The sequence below is a fragment of the Leucoraja erinacea genome, chromosome 9 (assembly GCF_028641065.1).
Source record: "Leucoraja erinacea ecotype New England chromosome 9, Leri_hhj_1, whole genome shotgun sequence".
NCBI lineage: Eukaryota > Metazoa > Chordata > Chondrichthyes > Rajiformes > Rajidae > Leucoraja > Leucoraja erinaceus.
Genome location: NC_073385.1, coordinates 9,892,675 through 9,913,508, shown reverse-complemented (window position 1 = coordinate 9,913,508; position 20,834 = coordinate 9,892,675). Strand labels below are relative to the sequence as shown.

At 45.0% G+C, this 20,834-nt stretch overlaps 1 protein-coding gene across 6 annotated transcripts in view; it reads left to right on the top strand.

Moving 5' to 3' along the window:
- Positions 1-3,780: 3,780 nt before the first annotated feature.
- Positions 3,781-20,834, top strand: part of ccdc85ca (coiled-coil domain containing 85C, a) — a 191,762-nt gene continuing 174,708 nt past the window's right edge. For all 6 annotated transcript variants that reach the window (XM_055640111.1, XM_055640109.1, XM_055640107.1 and 3 more), the window contains exon 1: positions 3,781-4,658. In XM_055640111.1, coding sequence (XP_055496086.1) covers positions 3,968-4,658 — 691 coding nt within the window. In that variant the 5' untranslated portion in view covers positions 3,781-3,967. The remainder of the gene's footprint in view (positions 4,659-20,834) is intronic.

Below are 20,834 nucleotides of genomic sequence, written 5' to 3'. Positions count from 1 at the left end.
TTATGAAAAAAGACTGGATAGACTTGGTTTATACTCTCTAGAATTTAGGAGATTGAGAGGGGATCTTATAGAAACTTACAAAATTCTTAAGGGGTTGGACAGGCTAGATGCAGGAAGATTGCTCCCGATGTTGGGGAAGTCCAGGACAAGGGGTCACAGCTTAAGGATAAGGGGGAAATCCTTTAAAACCGAGATGAGAAGAACTTTTTTCACACAGAGAGTGGTGAGTCTCTAGAACTCTCTGCCACAGAAGGTAGTTGAGGCCAGTTCATTGGCTATATTTAAAAGGGAGTTAGATGTGGCCCTTGTGGCTAAAGGGGTCAGGTGGTATGGAGAGAAGGCAGGTACGGGATACTGAGTTGGATGATCGGCCATGATCATATTGAATGGCGGTGCAGGCTCGAAGGGCCGAATGGCCTACTCCTGCACCTAATTTCTATGTTTCTATGTTTCTATTTACAAAACAAAAAGTCCAAAGTCCAGTCAAAAGAGTCCAAAAAATGTCAAGGGAATCGATGAATGGATTTGGAGTTAGTGCCGGGAAAGTGGCATTGAGTTAAAAGGTCAGCCATGGTCCAATTGAATGGCGGATCTGGTGTGCGGGAGGGCTCAAAAACTCTACTCTGCTGGTGGGGAACCGCAACAAAGCTGTCAACAAATCAATAGCTGGAGAAATGCCGAGGAAAGTGAAGGATGACAGTGAGGCAAGTGGCAGAAATAAATCCATTTAGCCCATTCGGGGATAATGAAACATTTTGCAACAATCTTTGCCGATACTACATCAAACGAGTGAACTCCCGATGTCAAGGCTGACAACTTCCAGCCTTCGGTTGCAGCTTTTAAGTGCAGCCTATCAGCTGTTTGTTAAAGTACTTTATCACGGTATCCTTTCAAACTGACATTTTGGCAAGTTGGACAGTTTGCTGTCCCGCACTGACACAGATAAGGATGGGGGTATTTTTTCTTTCTAAATTAAGCAACCGCGTCATTTGTTGCTTGTTAAATTAAACCAGATTCTCATGTGTCCTATATCGTGGTATTACACGAAATACATTAAGATAAATGAAATGGTAGGTACACAAAAATGCTGGAGAAACTCAGCGGGTGCAGCAGCATGTATGGAGCGAAGGAAATAGGCAACGTTTCGGGCCGAAACCCTTCTTCAGAGATAAATTAAATAACGCACAATTTTAACCAATTTACGCGAAATCATTGGCACATTAAAGAAGTACTCTGGAGCTTTCTCGTTGGAGAAGCGAGATGGTTTAAATAGCTGGGGAATCAAATCCCAACTTGTTCAATTAAAAATCGTGAAGGGTCGAGCATGTGTCACGGATGGACTATAAATAACTCCCCCTGTCCCCAAACATAAGGGACATTAATTCCACTTTGTTGGGAGATAGGTTCGCGGCGTCACTGATTTCATTCAGTAATCCCAGCTATCACCGTGCAGGAAGACAACAAGAGGCCCAGATCATTGCACACACTACACAGCAAGAGGCAATGCTCTGCGGTATTTCGTTAAACAGGTGCACCTGAGTCTGGTTTCACAAACGGAGTCACATTTGGAATATTATTCCTTAACATTTCCTTTCATGTCGCTCCAGGACAGGGTGGACCTTGGAAGGAAAGAACAGCAGTCGCGCCCATCATGAGAAGAGGGAGCCCATCAGCAAAGAGCGACTGACCGCCCTCCCTCTGTCAGGCATAGACCAGGTGACCGGGGCGGCAGCTGGTCGAGCTGCTTGCTGCCTCGCAGCGCCAGAGACCCGGGTTCGATCCTGACCTCGGGTGCTGTCTGCGTGCGTGGAGTTTGCACGTTCTCCCTGTGACCGCGTGGGTTTCCTCCGGGTGCTCCGGTTTCCTCCCACGCCCCCCCAAAGACGCGCGGGCATGCAGTTTAGAGAACCAAGGGTCTGCAGATGCTGGTTTACAAAAACAAAAGACACAAAGTGCTGGAGTAACTCCGCGGCACAGTCAGCATCCTTGGAGAACATGGACAGGTGAGGTTTCGGGACGGGATCCTTCAGATAGTTGGTAGGTTAATTGGCCTCTGTAAATTGCCCCGAGTCTGCAATATTAATCTCCAAATGATCACAATTCCTCCTCGTCTTCCCTTGAGATAAATTTGAATTCTGCCCTGTACTGCCCCTCTCTTCGCACTCTATATTTCAATCCGTTTTCGACAGAAAAAGTTGCAATTTCATCTGCTTTGTCATCAGACGCCCTTTCATTAGCCAGGGTTACACTCCGATCCACCTCTGGCCCATTGCGGACAATGCCGTTTTAATTTCTAGAACTGATGCGCTACAATGCCGAGTACAATCGAGAATACAATGCAGTACTCTGTATCTCTCCCCCTTTGCTCCGTCTACTGTATTCGACTTTGGCGTGATCGTTATTCTGTATAATATGATCTAATTTTAAATGAATAGCAGAACAAAGCTTTTCACTGTACCTAGAGTCACGACCCGAAGCGTCTCCTTTCCATGTCCCGCAGAGATGCTGCCTGATCCGCTGAGTTATTACACTATTTCGTGTCGTCCTTTTTCACTGTACCTCGGTACACATAGAAGACGGGACACATAAAAGAGTACAGCACGGGAACAGGCCATTCGGCCCATAATGTCTGTGCCGATCATGCTGCCAAGACCAAGCCTTACCTGCCTGCACATAATTCATATTCCTCGTTCCCTGAATATAAATGTCCTTATCCTTATATACTGGAAGGAACTACAGATGCTGGTTTACACCAAAGAGACTCAAAATGCTGGGGTAACTCGGCGGGACAGGCAGCATCTCTGGAGAGAAGGAATATGTGACATTTCGGGTCGAGACCCTTCTTCAGACTTCAGACGACTCCTTCTGAAGAAGGGTCTCGATCCGAAACGTCGCCCATTTCCTTCTCTCGAGAGACGCTGCCCTGTCCCGCTGAGTTACTGCAGCATTTTGTGTCTATTTACATGTTTCGCGGTAGGATGGGTCGCGAAATAGTTAACGCGAGATAAATAAATAGTTGACTTGGGTGTTAGTCATGTCCCACGCAGTAAATCCCAGCGTGTGTAAGTGAGCCCATCCCATTGTGTGTGTGTGTGTGCAAGGAAGGGAGGGAGGAAGGAAGAGAGAGAGGAGAGAGAGAGAGACAGGGACAGAGAGGCAGAATCGTTGTGCTGTTCAAATCTCTTTCACTACTACCTGCCTTTAATTCTGTTTGCCTTCACTTGGATTGGTCGCCGCCTAGCGAGTGACACGACGGTCGGGTGAGAGGCGTTGCATTCACTGGCGGGGAGGAGGGCTAGTGTGTGTGTGTGTGAGAGAGAGAGAGAGAGGCTGAAGTTCTTTTGTTGCGAGTATCGATTTCAGGAAACTAGTTGCACTTTGCAGTTGCCTGGCGCTCTTTGAACGCGGAGACTCCGCCGACCGTGCGGTGCGGTGCGGTGAAGCCGGGGCTGTGGGGACTGTTCAACGCTCTCTGCCGCTCCTCCTGTGCACGGAGCAACCAGCTGCTAGCCGTCACAGCTGACCAGTTGTGTGGGATTATAATTTCTCTTCAACGACAGGCAGAGGGTTTTTTTTTTTAATTTCATCTCCCTTCCTTGCCGACTGGGAATCCCCTTCAGACGGGAGAGTTGTTTTTAATATTTTAATATCTCTTCCCTGCGCTCTCTCTCTCCTCTCTCCCCTCTCTCTTTCTATCTATCTCTTCTTGGCTGCACCTCCCTCGCTTCTAAGGAAGGGGGGGGGGGGGGGGGGGGGGGGGGGGGGGAGAGAGAGGAGAGAGAGACCGGTGGGGGGTAGACGGGGACGACTACACCGAGCAAGGCAAGATGAGTTGGCTGCAATCCAGCATTAGGAGGTGAATCGGAAGGCGAGGTAGAATCAAAGCGACTGCACAGTACTCGCAGCGGAGAGATCGTTGCAAAGGCGAGGTGGACGGTTTGTCTACACACACACATACAGGAAGGAGATGGCTAAAAATTCTCCGGATGGGTCCAAGGAAGACTTGTCGAAGATAGCGGACGAGGAGCTGGTGAAATGGGGGAAAGTGGAGCTGGTGAGGAGGCTCCGACGGACGGAGGCGGAGAGGATGAGCCTGATGCTGGAACACGGCAACCTGATGAAGGAGGTGAACCGGCGGCTGCAGCTTCACCTGCAGGAGATCCGAGGTCTGAAGGACGTGAACCAGCGGCTGCAGGACGACAACTCCGAGCTGCGGGAACTCTGCTGCTTCCTGGACGACGACAGGCAGAAGGGCAAGAAGTTGTGCCGGGAGTGGCAGAGGTTCGGCCGCTTCGCCGCCGGGTTGCTGTGGAGAGAGGTCGGGGGCTACCAGCAGAAGCTGGGCGAGCTGGAGAGCAGGCAGGACGCGCTGCTGGGCGAGAACCTGGAGCTGAAGGAGATCGCCCTGATGCTGGACGAGGAGCGCAGCGGGGCGGGCAGCCGCAGCTCCATCGACAGCCAGACCAGCCTGAGCAACCTCAACGGCGGCTCCGGCCCCAGAGACTTGGGCGACGGCAGCAGCACCTCCAGCGCCGGCAGCCCCGACCACCACCACCCGCCCAGAGCGGCCGACAAGCCGGCTCCTCCGCTCAAGAGCTCAAGCGACGACCTCACGATTCCACCACATCACCACAGGAGCATCCCCAACGGGCTGAATGGTGAGTCTTTCCCTTTCCCCCTCCAACCCCCTCATCCCTTCCCTTGCATTTGGTTTGGTCAACAATTTGGGATTGGGAAGGAGAGATCCTGGGCTTGTATTCGCTGGATGAGATGGGATCTTACAGAGGCATATACAATTCTTAAAGGATTGGACAGACTAGATGCGGGAAAAATGGTCCCGATGTTGGGGCAGTCCAGAGCCAGGGGTCACACAGTTTAAGAAGAAGGGGTAGGCCATTTAGGACTGAGATGAGGAAAAACTTTTTCACCCAGAGAGTTGTGAATCTGTGGAAGTCTCTGCCACAGAAGGCAGTGGAGGCCAATTGACTGGATAGATTTAGCTCTTCGGGCTATGGGGAGAAAGCAGGAACGGGACACTGATTTTAGATCAGCCATGATCATAATGAATGGCGGTGCTGGCTCGAAGGGCTGAATGGCCTACTCCTGCACCTATTTTTCTATGTTTCTACTTGATTATGTGGGAAGGAACTGCAGATATGGTTTAAGTCGAAGATTGTCTCCGATGGGCCAAGATCTTCATGTTTCAGTGTGTGTGACTCTCTTTGTTGAGGTGAAGGGGGAAAGGATTTAATAGGAATCATTTATAATGAATCATATATTATAATTGATTTTCACGATTTCCTTTTCTGAAAAAAAAACGTGCTCAGAGCTAAATTCAATTGTGAATCAAATTAAGCCATTAAAGACTAGAAATACCTAGGTCAGCCACCACCTGTGGCTAGAGAAACAGCAGCAATGATACACTTGCCCTGAATGAAATGTTAACTGCGTTTCTGTTGTTTTTGCTATCTGACCTGTGCCTTATCAGCATTTAATGTTTTTATATTAATTTCTACACCATTTGTTTTCTCATGCTGTATAAATACTGATTGTAACGTTATTGTTGAGTTTCCCCTGCCTCTTTCCTGCTCAAGGTTACTTTAAACAGGGAAATATCTGAAATGAGTCCAAGGTAGTGGAACTTTTCCAACCAATACATTCTATATGTTTTCCATCCACCAGCAACAAAAAAAATATTCCCAGTAATCTCTTCTTTGATAGTCATATTGTCCCATCAACTAGAGGTAGATAGTAGTTTACAACTGCGTCTGGTTGCTAACTACTATCTACCTCATTGGTGACCCTCGGACTATCCTTGATCAGACTTTGCTGGCTTTACAAAAAATGACATTTTCTATTTTATATTAAGACCATGTTTATATCTGTACAGCTTAATCACACTCTGCAATTCCTAATAAGGAGAGAAGGAATAGGCGACGTTTCAGGTCAAGAAGAAGGGTCTCGAGACAATAAACTCACTTGAACTTGAAGAAGGGTCTCTACCCGAAACGTCACCTATTCCTTCTCTCCATAGATGCTGCCTCACCCGCTGAGTTCCTCCAGCATTTTTGTCTACCTTCGATTTTTTTAAGCATCTGCAGTTCTTTCTTCGGCTTCTTAGATATCTTATTTTTATTGAATTGTTTTGTTCCTTCCCTGCATTAAGTAACTAATTTTCATCATAAAATGTAATTGTACCGATTCTGTAAAATTAAGTAGACTTACTTGTCAGAGGTACTGTGCATTAGAGTTAACAGTGCCCAATACAGAAGCTTTGGGCAGCACAGTGGTGCAGCAGTTGAGTTGCTGCCTTATAGACCTGGGTTCGACCCTGACTACATGTCTTGCCTGTACAGAGTTTGTACATTCTCCCCATGACCTTGTGGGTTTTCTCCAGGAGCTCCAGTTACCTCCCGCAGTCCAAAGACATGCAGGTTTGTAGGTTAATTGGCTTCAATTAGAATTGTAAATTGTCCCCAGTGTGTAGGATAATGCTAGTATGCGGGGATCATTGGTTGGCACCCACTCAGTGGCCGAAGGACCTATTTCAGCGCAGTATCTCTAAACTAGACTAAACTAAACTTTCACCAGAACAATTTCAGAAATGGCCTTGGTGAGCAAAACTTGTGAATCAAGAATAATTCCATATTTGTTTGTGCTATAATATCACATTTTGCCTTAACAGTGGAATATCCACGCCAGGTACCTGATTATTGCATATTACCCCACATTTCAAATCTTTGTGGCATTATTCACAATCTGCCATTTCCAGTGCCATTATCTGATGACTATGTAAAAGTAATTTAGTTTTAGAACAACTGGAATTTAAGAGCAGTATGCATGGCTTTAAGAGCTATAAGCATGATATTCATATCCCTGCAGTTTGTGTATATTTTAGATAAGCGAGTGCTGCAAACAATTATCCAAATAACATTCAAAATGTGCAGAATGTCACATCTGACACCACGCACAATAAGCCAGTTTTGGTTTAGGCTGTAGAGATAGCTGGCTGCAGTCTCTCAGTTATTTCACTGATGCACGTCATGATTTATTCTGGCAGTTGGAGATCTGTCTTTGGAGGAATGGAATTATAAGTGGTTTCCAGGCATGAGAAGTATTTTCTTTTTTTTTTTAAGTTTGCGATGGCTTGGATAATAAATGGAATGTCGAGAGTGTCACCAGTTGATACGAACCAGGTTTGTATCAGTTTCGATCTTTGAAGGTGCAGGAGGAGCATGGAATCCTCAGGGTTCAAGGAAACTGTGCCGCAGCTGGTAGAGTTGCTGCCTCGCTGCGCCAGAGGCCCTGGTTCGATTCTGCCTTTGGGTGCTGTCCGTGTGGAGTTTGCATATTCCCCCCTCCGGGTGCTCCGGTTTCCTCCCTCGTCCCTGCAACGTGCGGGCTTGTAGGTTAATCAACCTTCTGTAAATTGTCTCTGGTTTGTACGGGATGGATGAGAAAGTGGAATTTACCACAAATCCTATATTTATTTCAATCAATTCCAATATATCTTCCAAAAATTTTTTCCTCAAAAATTAGACTCAGACATTACAAACTTTATATGGGATTATAAATCCCACAGAATACAAAGAGCACACCTCAGTAAACCAAAAGAGATGGGTGGTCTAGCGCTCCCTAACTTCATGTACTATAATTGGGCAGTAAATATTAAAAATATGATTCACCTGCTGGACAACTCTGCCCAGCAGGTGGACTGGATTGTAATGGAGAGAGAGGACTGCGCTCCGTGTAATACAGGAGCGATTCTCCTCTCACCAACGAATTTGAATAACAAAAATTATAATAAAAATCCAATGATACATAGTACAATTAGAACTTGGAAACAAATAAAACAGATCTTAAAATTAAGAAATCTATCTCTGCTAATGCCAATAGTCAATAACCCTTCGTTTAAACCCTCAATTATAGATAAATCATTCACACAATGGGAAAGAACGGGAATCAAAACGCTCGGAGACCTGTAGGAATTAGGGAAATTATTATCATTTCAACAATTACAACTGAAATATAATTTGAAAAATAACCAATATTTCAAATATCTTCAAATCTGTGATTATCTGAAAAATACACAAAAGACTATTATAACATGCCCCCAGACTTATTAGATGAAGCCATGAAGATAAAGGCTGAATCAGCAAATCTAATATCATACTTATATAATATTATTTGGAATATAGAAATACCTACAACCGATAATATTAGAAGAGACTGGGAACAAGAACTAGCTATAAAATTTTCAAAAGAGAGCTGGGATAAACACTTATTATATGTGCATAAATGCTCGATCAACGTACGACATACTCTAATCCAATACAAAACATTACATAGACTATATTATTCAAAAACTAACATAAATAAACTTTTCCCCAATGTCTCACCCATTTGTGATAAATGTCAGGTACAAGAAGCTAACATAGCGCACTCTTTTGTTTTCTGTATCAAAATTCAAAAATTCTGGAACGAAATATTTGAAATCTTCACAAAATTATTTAAAACAAAACTGCTACCAAAAGCAGAATGGATCATTTTTGGAATATCGGAAGGTAACCCTGAATTAAATATGTTTCAAAAGAACTTACTTAATTATGGGCTAATAATGGGAAAAAAGCTTATACTCAAATTTTGGAAAAATGCTCCAATACCAACAATAAAAATGTGGATTTCAAACATGTTCGAAACACTACACTTGGAAGAGATGAGACTCCTCCTAGCAGGCAAAGCAGATCACTTCCAAAAGACGTGGTCTGCATTTATGGAACTATTACAAGCATAAGGTGCAATAGTAAGTTAAAACATAAAGGGTACCAGGATCTGGTAACGGGGGGTATAAAATAAATTTTTAAATAAAAACATGGTTGGTATATCCTTTTTTGCGGAGTTTTGTGTTACAATAGAGCGATTGATTTTCCTTTCTTCTGTTTTTTCTTTTCTTTCTAGGGTCTTATTTCCTTTCTTTACTTCCTTCTCTAATTCCTTCCCTAAGGGGCTTTCTTCTCCCAACACTTTCCTGCACCTTCACGACTCTTGCTTACTTTCCTTACTTCTTTTATTTCTTTCTTTTTTAAAGCTCAAAAAATGAAGTGGTACAACATAATGTAATAAGATATATGTGATGTATTAATGTGATTTACTGTACTGCTAATAAAAATAAAAATAAAAAAATAAATAAAGAGAAAGTGGGCTAACATGGAACTAGTGTGAAGGGGTGATCATTGTTGGTGTGGACTTGGTGAGCCCGTTTTCCATGCTGTATCTCTAAAGCAAATTGTTCACCTGTCCAAGTATCTTTTAATTGTTGTAACTGCACCCACTTCTACCAATCATGACGTTTAAAAGATGCATAATAAAACGACCAAATCCATGATTCCCGTCTCGTCACACACCATACTGATTTGGAAATGTATTGCAGGTGTATTCATTGTTTGTGAGTCTATAATCTCCAATGCCCCACCAAACAGCACTGTTGCAATACTTTCTGCGGCAGGACTTCAGCAGCTCGAGAAGCCTGTTCACAGTTTAGTTTAGAGATATAGGGTGGAAACAGAGTCCGCACCAACCAGCGATCCTCGCACATTAACACTACCCTACACACACGAGGGACAATTTCACATTTTACACCAAACCTGTACTTCTTTGAAGTGTTGGAGGAAACCGAAGTTCTCCGAGAAAACCCACGCAGGTCACGGGGAGAACGTGCAAACTCCGTACAGACCAGGACCCGTAGTCATGATAGAACCAGAGTCTCTGGCGCTGTAAAAAGGCAGTAGCTCGACCTCTGCGCCACTGTGCCGCCCTTTCTCAAAGGCATTAAGGAGAGGGAAGAAACGTTGGCCTTGCTGGTATTGCCGAGATCCTGAAATATAAATAAAACATGAATTATTTTGCTGAATTCTCCTGCTCTCAACCCTAAGTAGCTAACCCCTCTCTATTGAGGCTATGTCCCCTGTTTCTAGGTTTGCTATAGACTTGATAATCATTCTCAAAGTCCATCTGCGGAAGATAAATTTGTGCTTTCACGGAATCTGAAATGAATATTTTATTGAGCTCCTCTATCAATGGAGAGGGTATATATTGCAATAACATGTGTTAACCTTAATTACAGCTGATTCCTATTCCAAAAATTATTTTGAGGGTCAAATATCACCATCTATTTCACAAGATTTCTAACGTTCCCACTTTAAATGGGGGACGAGCTTCAATGAAATTGCTGTCGATTAACTGTCGTGATGGTTTATTTATTAATGTGGAAGTTGCCAACTTTGGCGTTGAATCAATTTAAGGTCGTATTCATTTACATAAAACTAATTCTAAAGTTTAGATGATTTGATTTTGTTTACATGATCCTCCAAAACAGAGTCAAAGCAGAATCTCTTGCCCAGAGTAGGTGAATCGAGGGCCAGAGGACAAAGGGAAAAGATTTAATAGGAACCTGAGGAGTAACTTTTTCACACAAAGGGCGGTGGGTGTATGGAACAAGTTGCCAGAGGAAGTAAGGTAGTTGTGGTTGGGATCATCCCAACAGTTAGACAGGCACATGGATAGGACAGGTTGGCAGGGATATGGACCAAACACGGGCAGGTGGGACCAGTGTAGCTGGGACACACATGTTGCCCAATGTGGGCAAGTTGGGCCGAAGGGCCTATTTCCACGCTGTATTATTACATGACTCTAAGCGACATTATCACATTTAATTTCTGAAGACTTGTGTCAGATATACGTAAATATGTAATATTACTAACACTTTACTCTTGGCAATGAATGCCTCATTGGTTGTAAATCACTTTGAGATAACCTGACGTTTTTGAAAAGGCGGTGTTAAAATAAAGGTGTTTGTCTCCTTTGATGGAAGGATTAATGTTATCCATGCAAAAAAGCTGCACTGATTATGTCAACCTGTTTAGCTGCATTGACATGTTATTCTTGAAACTGTTATCCATGCACAAAAGCTGCACTCTGATTATATATCAACTAGTTTTTTTCTAATCTATGCTGTTTATCCGAGGATTACACTGAGCATATTCAAGTACCCAGTGTATTGGCCAAAGAAACATATTTAATTTTACAGCTATGATCCTCCTCAGAAATGACGGGTCCTTTCTAAGCTCCAGTGTTTGATGTAACCCTCACTGATATGCTTGTGTGATTATTCTATTGTGATGTTGCCTCTATTTTGAATGCTTGTGCTGTATCATTTCTATTTTGCTGACTTAAAAAGAGTAGGGAGGAACTGCAATAGCTTTTTTACACCGAAGATAGACCCAAAATGCTGGAGTAACTCAGCGGGACAGGCAGCATCGCTGGGGAGAAGGAATGGGTGACGTTTCGGGTCGAAGAAGGGCTCAACCTAGAAACGTCACCTATTCCTTCTCTCCAGAGATGCTGCCTGTCTCGCTGAGTTACTTTCTATCTTGGACTTAAAAGAGTGTTAGGTTAAAACCCATTAAAACAGAGTATTTGTATGAAAGGCTATTGGTTTAGCAAATCTAGACGTAGATCTAGGTAGAGGTAGACAGGACCATGGGTGCAGCCCCGTGTCTTCTTGGGGAAAATTGCTGCTGACTTGGTAATTGCTGGCTCATGGCCATTCAAAGTAAAGTAGCGTTTGGGACGAGAGTAGGATGCTCGTAGCATACCTGGTCAACCCGAGGAGCACCTTTAGCAACCTACTGGTTCCATCATTACCAGATGCAACACAGAATGCCACAGGAGATCCTTCTTCCCTGTGGCTATCACACTGTACAACTCCTCCTCTTGTTGTGGGAAAGACTGACTCCCCACCCCCTTCCCCCCCCCCCCCCCCCCCCCCCCCCAATCCTGGACTTTAATTTCATGTATCTTGTCGTGGTCTACGACTGTTGGCGGACCAATTTCCCTCCTGGGATAAATAAAGTTCTATCGTATCGTATTTGTCCGTGTGTCGGGACTTTAGAGACGCTCAGCATAGACAGTGGAAAGAGCACAGCATTCGACAAACCACAGCATCCACCAACACCCGATGTGTGGGTGCTTGCATTATGGTGGAGGCATGGTGGAACAGTTGCTGCTTTACAGCGCCAAACACCTGGGTTTGATCCCGACTACAGATGCTGTCTGTACGGAGTTTGCACGTTCTCCCCATGACCTTGCTGGGTTTTTCTCCTGGGTCTTCGGTTTCCTCCCACACTCAAAAGACGTACAGGTTTGGAGCTAATTGGCTTGGTAAAATTATAATTTGTCCCCAGTGTGTGTAGGGTAGTGTGTGGGGATTGTTGGTCGGGCTTGGACTCGATGGGCCGAAGGGCCCGTTTCCACGCTGTATCTCCAAACTAAACTAACCCATAAACTTGCTTCAGGTGTGGAAGAGCATGCATCTCCTACATTGCACTTGTCCATGCATCCAACGTGGAAACTAATCATCCTTGATCCTGAGGGACATTCTTAGCAAAGAAAAACTGGTGAAAGAGACAAACCTTCTGTATTTTCATACAAATACGGAGTTTGGAATTCTAAGGGGCTGTGGGGGCGGGAGTGGGACTTGCATTAAGGAGGGAGGTCAAATTAGGGACATTTTAGGGGGAGGGTAGGCAAAGAAAGAATTTAACCAAAAGGGGGAAAATAAATGATACATTTTCCTTCGCCAGTCATCACACCAAACTGATCTTTGTGTATTTAGTCAACTGCGCAGGTGTTTCCCGAAATTAGTTTCGATCATCTTCTTTAGGATAAAACACACAAAGTGCTGGAGGAACTCAGCAGGTCAGGCAGCCGAGGTTCTGGGCCTGGAAACGTTGAGGAGGAACCCGTGTCAGAAAGGTCGCATTTTACTCCATTTCATACAAGCAGTTTGCTTCACGGATGACATCATTTATTTACTGAAAGAAAGATTTTAAGAATGCGAGCGGGAGGAATGCGGTCAGTCAAGTTTGGAGCAGGAATTTGGATGATAAGCAAGTGGAATGCAAGGAAGTGGAAAGTCTCGCGGTTCACCTGTTGGAATCCATTAACGCCCTTTGACCTTGTGATGCACCTGCAACAGGTGAACACAAACACCTTGTCCTCCTCTCACTGAAACACCAGCGTTTTGTAAATGGTGTTTAAAAGGTGGGTTTTAGAATGTTTGCATTTAAAGGTCTTCTGTGTTTGATGTGTGAGGCACTGAATTCGAAAGGTCTTCCATGTCCTATTTACAGTATTTTGTCATTTGAAGGAACTAAAGAGGAAATGTGAGTCATCCATTTCCTGCACTTGTTCCCACCAGTACCGGTCCACCACTGATTTTCCAGCAGCTAGTGGTCTGGCACCTCCTTAAATTCAGGTAAAATTCCAAGAGTGCACTCGTATCCCCTCCGCCTCGGATGTCCCATCCTCCGTCCCCACCAAAATGTGGCATCTAGGCCGGGTGAAGCAGCCAATCTCTACCTCATCGGGACTTCCGTGACCAATCGGCGTGTGGGATTTGCCTGCTTGTGGCTAGGGCTTTGAAACTGTGGCCCGGTTGGAGCCGGCAGATCCGTTCCTACAGCCGACTTCTGAGCTTAGTTTGCGGGCCAGCATATCGGCCCCTGGGCGAACCGATCTGGGACTGTTGCACTCCTCTCAGAGGCCGTGACCTCTGTTAGCCCGGCAAAACGGATAATCCACAAAGGCACTGGAGTTAAGGCTGCTGGAAAATTGGTGGTGATTTAATCACTGGCTTGCTCCAGATTCAGGGATACTTTCTTCCCAGCAGTTATCAGGCAACTGAACCATCCTACCAACAACTAGAACGCAGTCCTGACTTACTGTTGGGCTATCTTTGATCGGACTTTACTGGGTTTACCTTGCACCCTTATCATGCATCTGTGAATGGTTTGATTGTAATCACGTATAGTCTTTCCGCTGGCTGGAAAGGTTTCGCACTGTTTCTCACGGTGCATGGGACCATAAACTGAACTTAAACTGATGATTTGTTTGTGTCAGGATGGGTCATCGCATCTACACAGCACTGTTACAGGTGATATCCCGTGCATTGAGGAAGCCTATCGATGTTGCTACCCTTCCGTGACCAGCACTCTGCTTCCCTCCTCTCCCTCCGCCTCCTCTCTTTCTGCTGGAATCACCCTCGCAGTCATGACTCACAAGGCGAGTGGCCATACAGCTTCAGGAATAGACGCAGGGCCATATGCTCAACGCTCCGATGTGTTATTAATGTGCAAATCAGTATGAAACTCCTTCATTTGAAATAGGTCACCAGTGCCTTTGTTCCTGAAGACTTGTGTTAATTTACAGTGACAATCAAACCTGGTGATTACTGGATACATTTAATCCTGATTAGTTGGGAGTGAGAAAATAACAATGCAAGGTTTGGAAGCCTCAAGAATGTGCTGTTCAGTAAACAAGAATGTTTTTAATTGGGAAAGGGGCTACATAGTCATTGTGTAGGACAGAACTGCAGGTGGGCTTTAGTCAGAGGGTGGTGAATCTGTGGAATTCATTGCCACAGAAGGCTGTGGAGGTCAAGTCAGTGGATATTTTTAAGGCAGAGATATTTAAATAGATTCTAGATTAGTACAGTTGTCAGGGGTTATGGGGAGAAGACAGGAGAATGGGGTAAGCAGGGAAATTGTATCGTACTCGTCCATGTGTCGGGACTTTAGAGACTCTCAACACAGACAGTGGAAAGACACTGCAATCGACAAACCACAGTATCCACTGACACCTGATATGTGGGCAGGAGTGGGGCCTTGCATTAAGATGGGGGCACGGTGGCACAGTTGCTGCCTTAGTTAGATCAGGCATGATTGAATGGCGGAGACTTTATGGGCCGAATGGCCTGATTCTAGCACTTATGACCTTCTGTTGGTGGTTTAAACCAGAGGCAAAAAAAGCTGGAATAACTCAGCAGGTCAGGCAGCATCTGTGGAGGAAAAGAACAGTGAAGTTTTGGGTCGAGACCTTTCTTGTTTCACTGTTGTCCTGTTGAGTTTCACTGTCTGTATATAACTTGTTATAAACCTAGCCCACAGCCAACAATGAACTATTGTGGGCTCCACCTTTCCTTGATCATCGTTATTTTTTTGCATATCTTTCATTCATTTGTTCTATATCTCTTGTATATCACCGCATATATCTCACATTTCCCTTACCCCCTGACTCCCAGTCTGAAGAAGGGTCTCGATCTGAGACGTCACCTATTTTTCTCCAGAGGTGCTGCCTGACCTGCTGAGTTGCTCCAGCTTTTTGTGTCTTATCTGCAGTTTAACCCAGCATCTGCAGTTCCTTCCTACTTTATATTGTAGCATCCGCTGCTCTTTACTGTAGTTTATGTTAGAGATTCAGTGCAGAAACAGGCCCTTCAGCCCATCGAGTCCCTGCCGATCAGTGACCCCCACACACTAACACTATCCCACACATTAGGGACAATTTACAATTTTACCAAAGCCAATTAACCTACAAAAAACTGTATGTCTATGGAATGTGGGAGGAAACCGGGGATCCCGAAGAAAACCCACGCAGGTTATGGGGAGAACGTACAAACTCCGCCCAGACAACACCCGTAATCAGGATCGAACACTGGTCTCTGGCGCTGTGAGGCAGCACCTCTACTACTGCACCACTGTGTGACACCCGTTCCTGTAAATATCTGGTTCCTGGCCAAGTCTGTAGACGGCTCTCGACCCGAAAACGTCACCCATTCCTTCTCTCCAGAGATGTTGCCTGTCCCCGCTGACTTACTCCAGCTTTTTGTGTCTGTCTATCTTCAGTTGAAATCCAGCATCTGCTGTTCCTTACTACACATGGTATTCCACTTGTGTACCTTTGCCCCACAGTTACTGCTAGTCAATGCCTAGTCATGCCAAGTGGAATTCCTCAGGCGTTGCTGTTGCACTAAGTATCACGCCCACTGAAGAGAAAATATTTATTTTATTGCAATTGATTGTGATTGTGTGGGATAAATCTCTGATCGACCTTTTCAGCTGCAGCATTGACAGCATGTAGGTGAAACGATTTTGCGGGACCTCACATGGGAATATACTGTGTTATGTTACCATGGATATTGCTTTCCTTATTTGGGCAGGCACAGAAAAGTGAATGTGCATTTTGGCTCTCTGTATGACTCTGTTTTGTAGGTTGTGTGGTTTCTATAGAAAACACAAGCAAAGTTTATCATCACTTTCTCTTGCATTTCGCCAAGTCTGTGCATCACAGATCAGTTTACCACTGAATTTCTTTCTTTATGTAAAAATGTGTTTCATATTTAAAAAAAAAAAACACTGCCCAGTCCATCACGGGTTCTGACTTCCCCACCATCAAAGGGGTTTACAGGAGTTGCTGCCTCGAAAAGGCAGCCGGCATCATCAGAGACCTACACCACCCTGGCCATGCACCCATTTAACTCCTGCCATCGGGAAGAAGGTACAGGAGGCTGCAAACTGTAACGTCCAGGTTCCAGAAAAGCTTCTTCCCTACAGCCATCAGCCTATTAAACACTGCAACCTCCAAATAAGCTCTGAACTACATAGACTTGGGGCAGACGAAAATACTGGAGAAACTCAGCGAGTGAGGCAGCATCTATGGAGCGAAGGAAATAGGCAACGTTTCGGCCCGAAACGTTGCCTATTTCCTTCGCTCCATTGATGCTGCCTCACCCGCTGAGTTTCTCCAGCATTTTTGTCTACCTTCGATTTTCCAGCATCTGCAGTTCCATTCTTAAACATAGACTTGGGGGCAATGGTTTTTCCACTGATTGTTTATTTGTTTTTATGTGTATGTGTATATATGTGTTCTATCTGGGACATATGGCAATAAAACACTCTTGACTCCGTGTAATGGTAAGCAGCTGCCACAGATGGTTTAACACTTCCAGCCAGCCACTGGTTGCTTGCAGCCTGCAACCACAATTTGTTTTGGTACAGGTTCATAGGCAGCTAGCTATTGAGAGTGGAAGGCATCACCCTCTTGAACCACACGACACAGTCTAACCACAAGCCTGCCTCAGCATTAACTACTACTGACTGTATAGGTGGCACTGCCTGTATAGAGGGGGGGGGGGGGCAATTTATAGTCCAATTAACCTTCACATTTCTATGTCTTTGAGATGCGGGAAGCAAACCGGGGCGGGAAACCCACGTTGTCACAGAGAGGGTGTGCAAACTCCACACAGACAGCACCCGAATAGGGGTAGGCCATTTTCGACTGGGCCGAGGATAAACCTCTTCACCCAGAGAGTTGTGAATCTGTGGAATTCCTTGCTACAGAAGGTCCTGTAGGCCAATTCACTGGATGTTTTCAATAGAGAGTTAGATTTAGCTCTTTGGGCTAACGGAATCAAGGGGTACGGGGAAACAACAGGAACGGGGTACTGATTTTAGATGATCAGCCATGATCATATTGAATGGCGGTGCTGGCTCGAAGGCCCAAAATGGCCGACTCCTGCACCTATTTTTCTATGTTTTCTATGATCAGGATCGAACCTGCATCTCTGGTACTTTGAAGCAGCAGCTCTACCTGCTGCACCACTGCCACCCAATGATGTGCCGCATCAATAGTATTGATAATTAATTGTTTTATTGTATATTTATTTTGTTGTGTGTTGCATTATTGTGCCTGTAACGCTACAAGCAAGTAGAACATCCATTGTTCATTTCCCTGTGCATATGATGATTAAACACCGAAGATAGACTCAAAATGCTGGAGTAACTCAGCAGGACAGGCAACATCTCTGGAGAGAAGGAATGGGTGACGTCTTGGCTGAAACATCACCAATTCCACCTCTGCAGAGATGCTGCCTGGCCTGCTGAGTTACTCCAGCATTTTTGGGTCTATCTTCGGTGTAAACAAGCATGCGCAGTTCCTCCCTACTGATAATGAGGCACTCTTGGGTGGACAAAAAAAGCTGGAGAAAAACTCAGCGGGTGAGGCAGCATCTATGGAGCGAAGGAATAGGCGACGTTTCAGGTCGAGACCCTTCTTCAGACTGATGTCGGGAGGTTTGGGTGGGGGAGGCAGCAGGAAAAAGAAAGGAAGAGGTGGAGACAATAGGCTGTGGGAGAGCTGGGAGCTCCTTCCACCCTTTCCCAGCTCTCCCACAGCCTACTGTCCTGCATCTTCCTTTCTTCCCCCCCCCCCATCCCCCGACATCAGTCTGAAGAAGGGTCTCGACCGAAACGTCACCTATTCCTTCACTCCGTAGATGCTGCCTCACCCGCTGAGTTTCTCCAGCATTTTTGTCCACCTTTGATTTTTCCAGCATCTGCAGTTCGTTCTTAAACATGAGACACTCTTGACTCTCTTCAATAGTCAATGCACTTTACTGAAACCAGTTACACCTAATCTATCCTTGTGGGCGTGTTGATGAAGTGGGAAGAAACCTCAACGCAGAAGGCGTGAAAGTTTTGCCTGAATTCTCTAGCCCAGGTGCCTGTGGAGGCTCAATTGTCGTGTTCATTCAAAACACACATCAATAGATTTCTGGATCTTAAAGGAATCAAGGGTTATGGGGAAAGTAAAGCTAAATTAAGCTGAGCTACAAGATGAGCCCTGGGGATATGGGCCACAGGGCCTATTTACATGCTGCATCTCTCTATGACCATAATGAATGGCGCAGTAGACAAGAAGAACCAGGTGGACTCAAAATGCAGCAGTAACTCAGCGGGTCAGGCAGCATCTCTGGAGAAAAGGAATAGGTGACGTTTCACGTCAAGAATGTTTTATTGTCAAATGTCCCAGAAATTCTTGCTTGCTGCAGCACAACAGAATATGTAAACATAGTAAAGAAAAAGTTCAGTGTGTGTATGTACACATGCACACTTACTCAATAAATGAACACACATAGTGCAATAATAATAATAGTCTATTGTAGTTCGGAGCTTATTTGTTGATGGCTGCAGGGAATAAGCTCTTCCTGAACCTAAACATTCCAGTTTCAGGTTCCTGTACCTTCTTCCCGATGGCAATGGTGTAATGAGTGTGTGGCCAGGATGGTGTGGGTCTTTGATGATGCTGGCAGCCTTTTTGAGGCAGCGACTGCGATAGATCCCTTCGATGGTGGGGAGGTCAGAGCCGATGATGGACTGGGCAGTGGTCACAACTTTTTGCGGTCTTTTCCGCTCCTGGACGTTCAAGTTGCCGAACCAGACCACGATGCAACCAGTCAGCATGCTCTCTGCTGTGCACCTTCTTCCAACCAGGTGCTTACTTCTCCTACTTTTGTGGTTGTATTTTGTATTTCAAGGGGTGCAGCAATAGTGTTGCTGCCTTACAACATCACAAACCCAGGTTCAATCCTGACTATGGGAGCTGTCTGCACAGAGTTTGTACATTCTGGGAAGGGAAGTCCTCCTCTATCTTTCAGTCTGAAGAAGGGTTCCGACCCGAAACAATATTACCTATTCCTTTTCACACCATGAGTTACTCCAGCATTTTGTGTCTATCTTCGGTGTAAACCAGCATCTGCAGTTCCTTCCTACACAAGCCAGGGAAATCCGTCCAAGTTGCTCTTGACAGCCACTGCTATCACAGTCTCTGATCTTCATACTCTCCTGGGGAATGCAATGCCTGAAATTCAAAGAAGCGAAAAAAAGCCTTTCATTAGACTTGCTAATCTATAACTGGCTGTGTTGACTGGATTGGATCTGGAGTTTTATTGCACAGGCCCTTTATCTACTTTCCCAGCCACGATATTCGGTATTTTCCCCACAACTAAAGTAGAAATGCGCATTTACTCCACACCCTCTAAACCAATTCAGCTCAACCAGCACGTGGGAATATGGATGGCTCAGCAAATTCAATTATTGCATTTCTCCTCCAAGGCAATATAAATACGAGTAGAGCCTTGTACTGTGCCTCAGTGTCTGGTGCAGTACAGCGTAAAACTCTATTCAGCTTCTCAACAACAAAGTGCGTTATATTGAGATTGAATTTCATAACCGCACGCCATGGGGTAGGAATTCAATGGAACCTAATTGCGGACGCAGAGTTTTAATATGAATATCTTAACGGCATTGTGTGTCTTACACATACAATCGAGGGACAATCTCTATGCTAATGAATTAAAACTTAACCCAATTCCAATCGAAGGAAGTGGTTTCCATCAATCGAGGTTGTGCTGTAAGTGAATTTATCATTCAAAAAATAGTCCTTTGATACTTGAGGGGATTGAGACCACAGGGTTTAAAGCAGCGGCAGTGCCACACACTTGCAGATACAATGCTACAAGGAACTACGGATGCTGGTTTACAAAAACAGTAGGAACTGAGGTAACTCAGATGGTCAGGCAGCATCTCTGGAGAACATGGATAGGCGACGTTTCAGGTCGGGACCCTTCTTCACATATCACATAATCACCTGGGTGGTGAATCTGTGGAATTGTTTCCACAGAAGGCTGTGGAGGCCAAGTCAGTGGATATTTTTAAGGCAGAGATAGATAGATTCTTGATTAGTACGGGTATCAGGGGTTACGGGGAGAAGGCAGGAGAATGGGGTTTGCATAGGGCAGCCATGATCGAATGGCGGAGTAGACTTGATGGGCCAAATAGCCAAATCCTGCTCCTATTACTTATGACCTTATGACATCCCCGGTTTGTTAAACTGGAATAATGTCTCAGCGGGCAATTATTCCTGCCCTAAGGGTGGAATATACACCGTGTTTATTCCAATGCTCAGGCTGTGAGGTGCTGCAGTCAACCACTCACTTTCAAGGCTCATGTGCAAGCATTTGGCTTGGATTAGAAGCAGGCCCGGAGATTGCAAAGGTGTATATACCCGCTAAGAGAAACTCATGAGGAGAATAAGAATAGTAATTCAATCAAATTGAGGAGGAAGTCTCATTCTTTAGGCTGTAGACTTTAGAGATA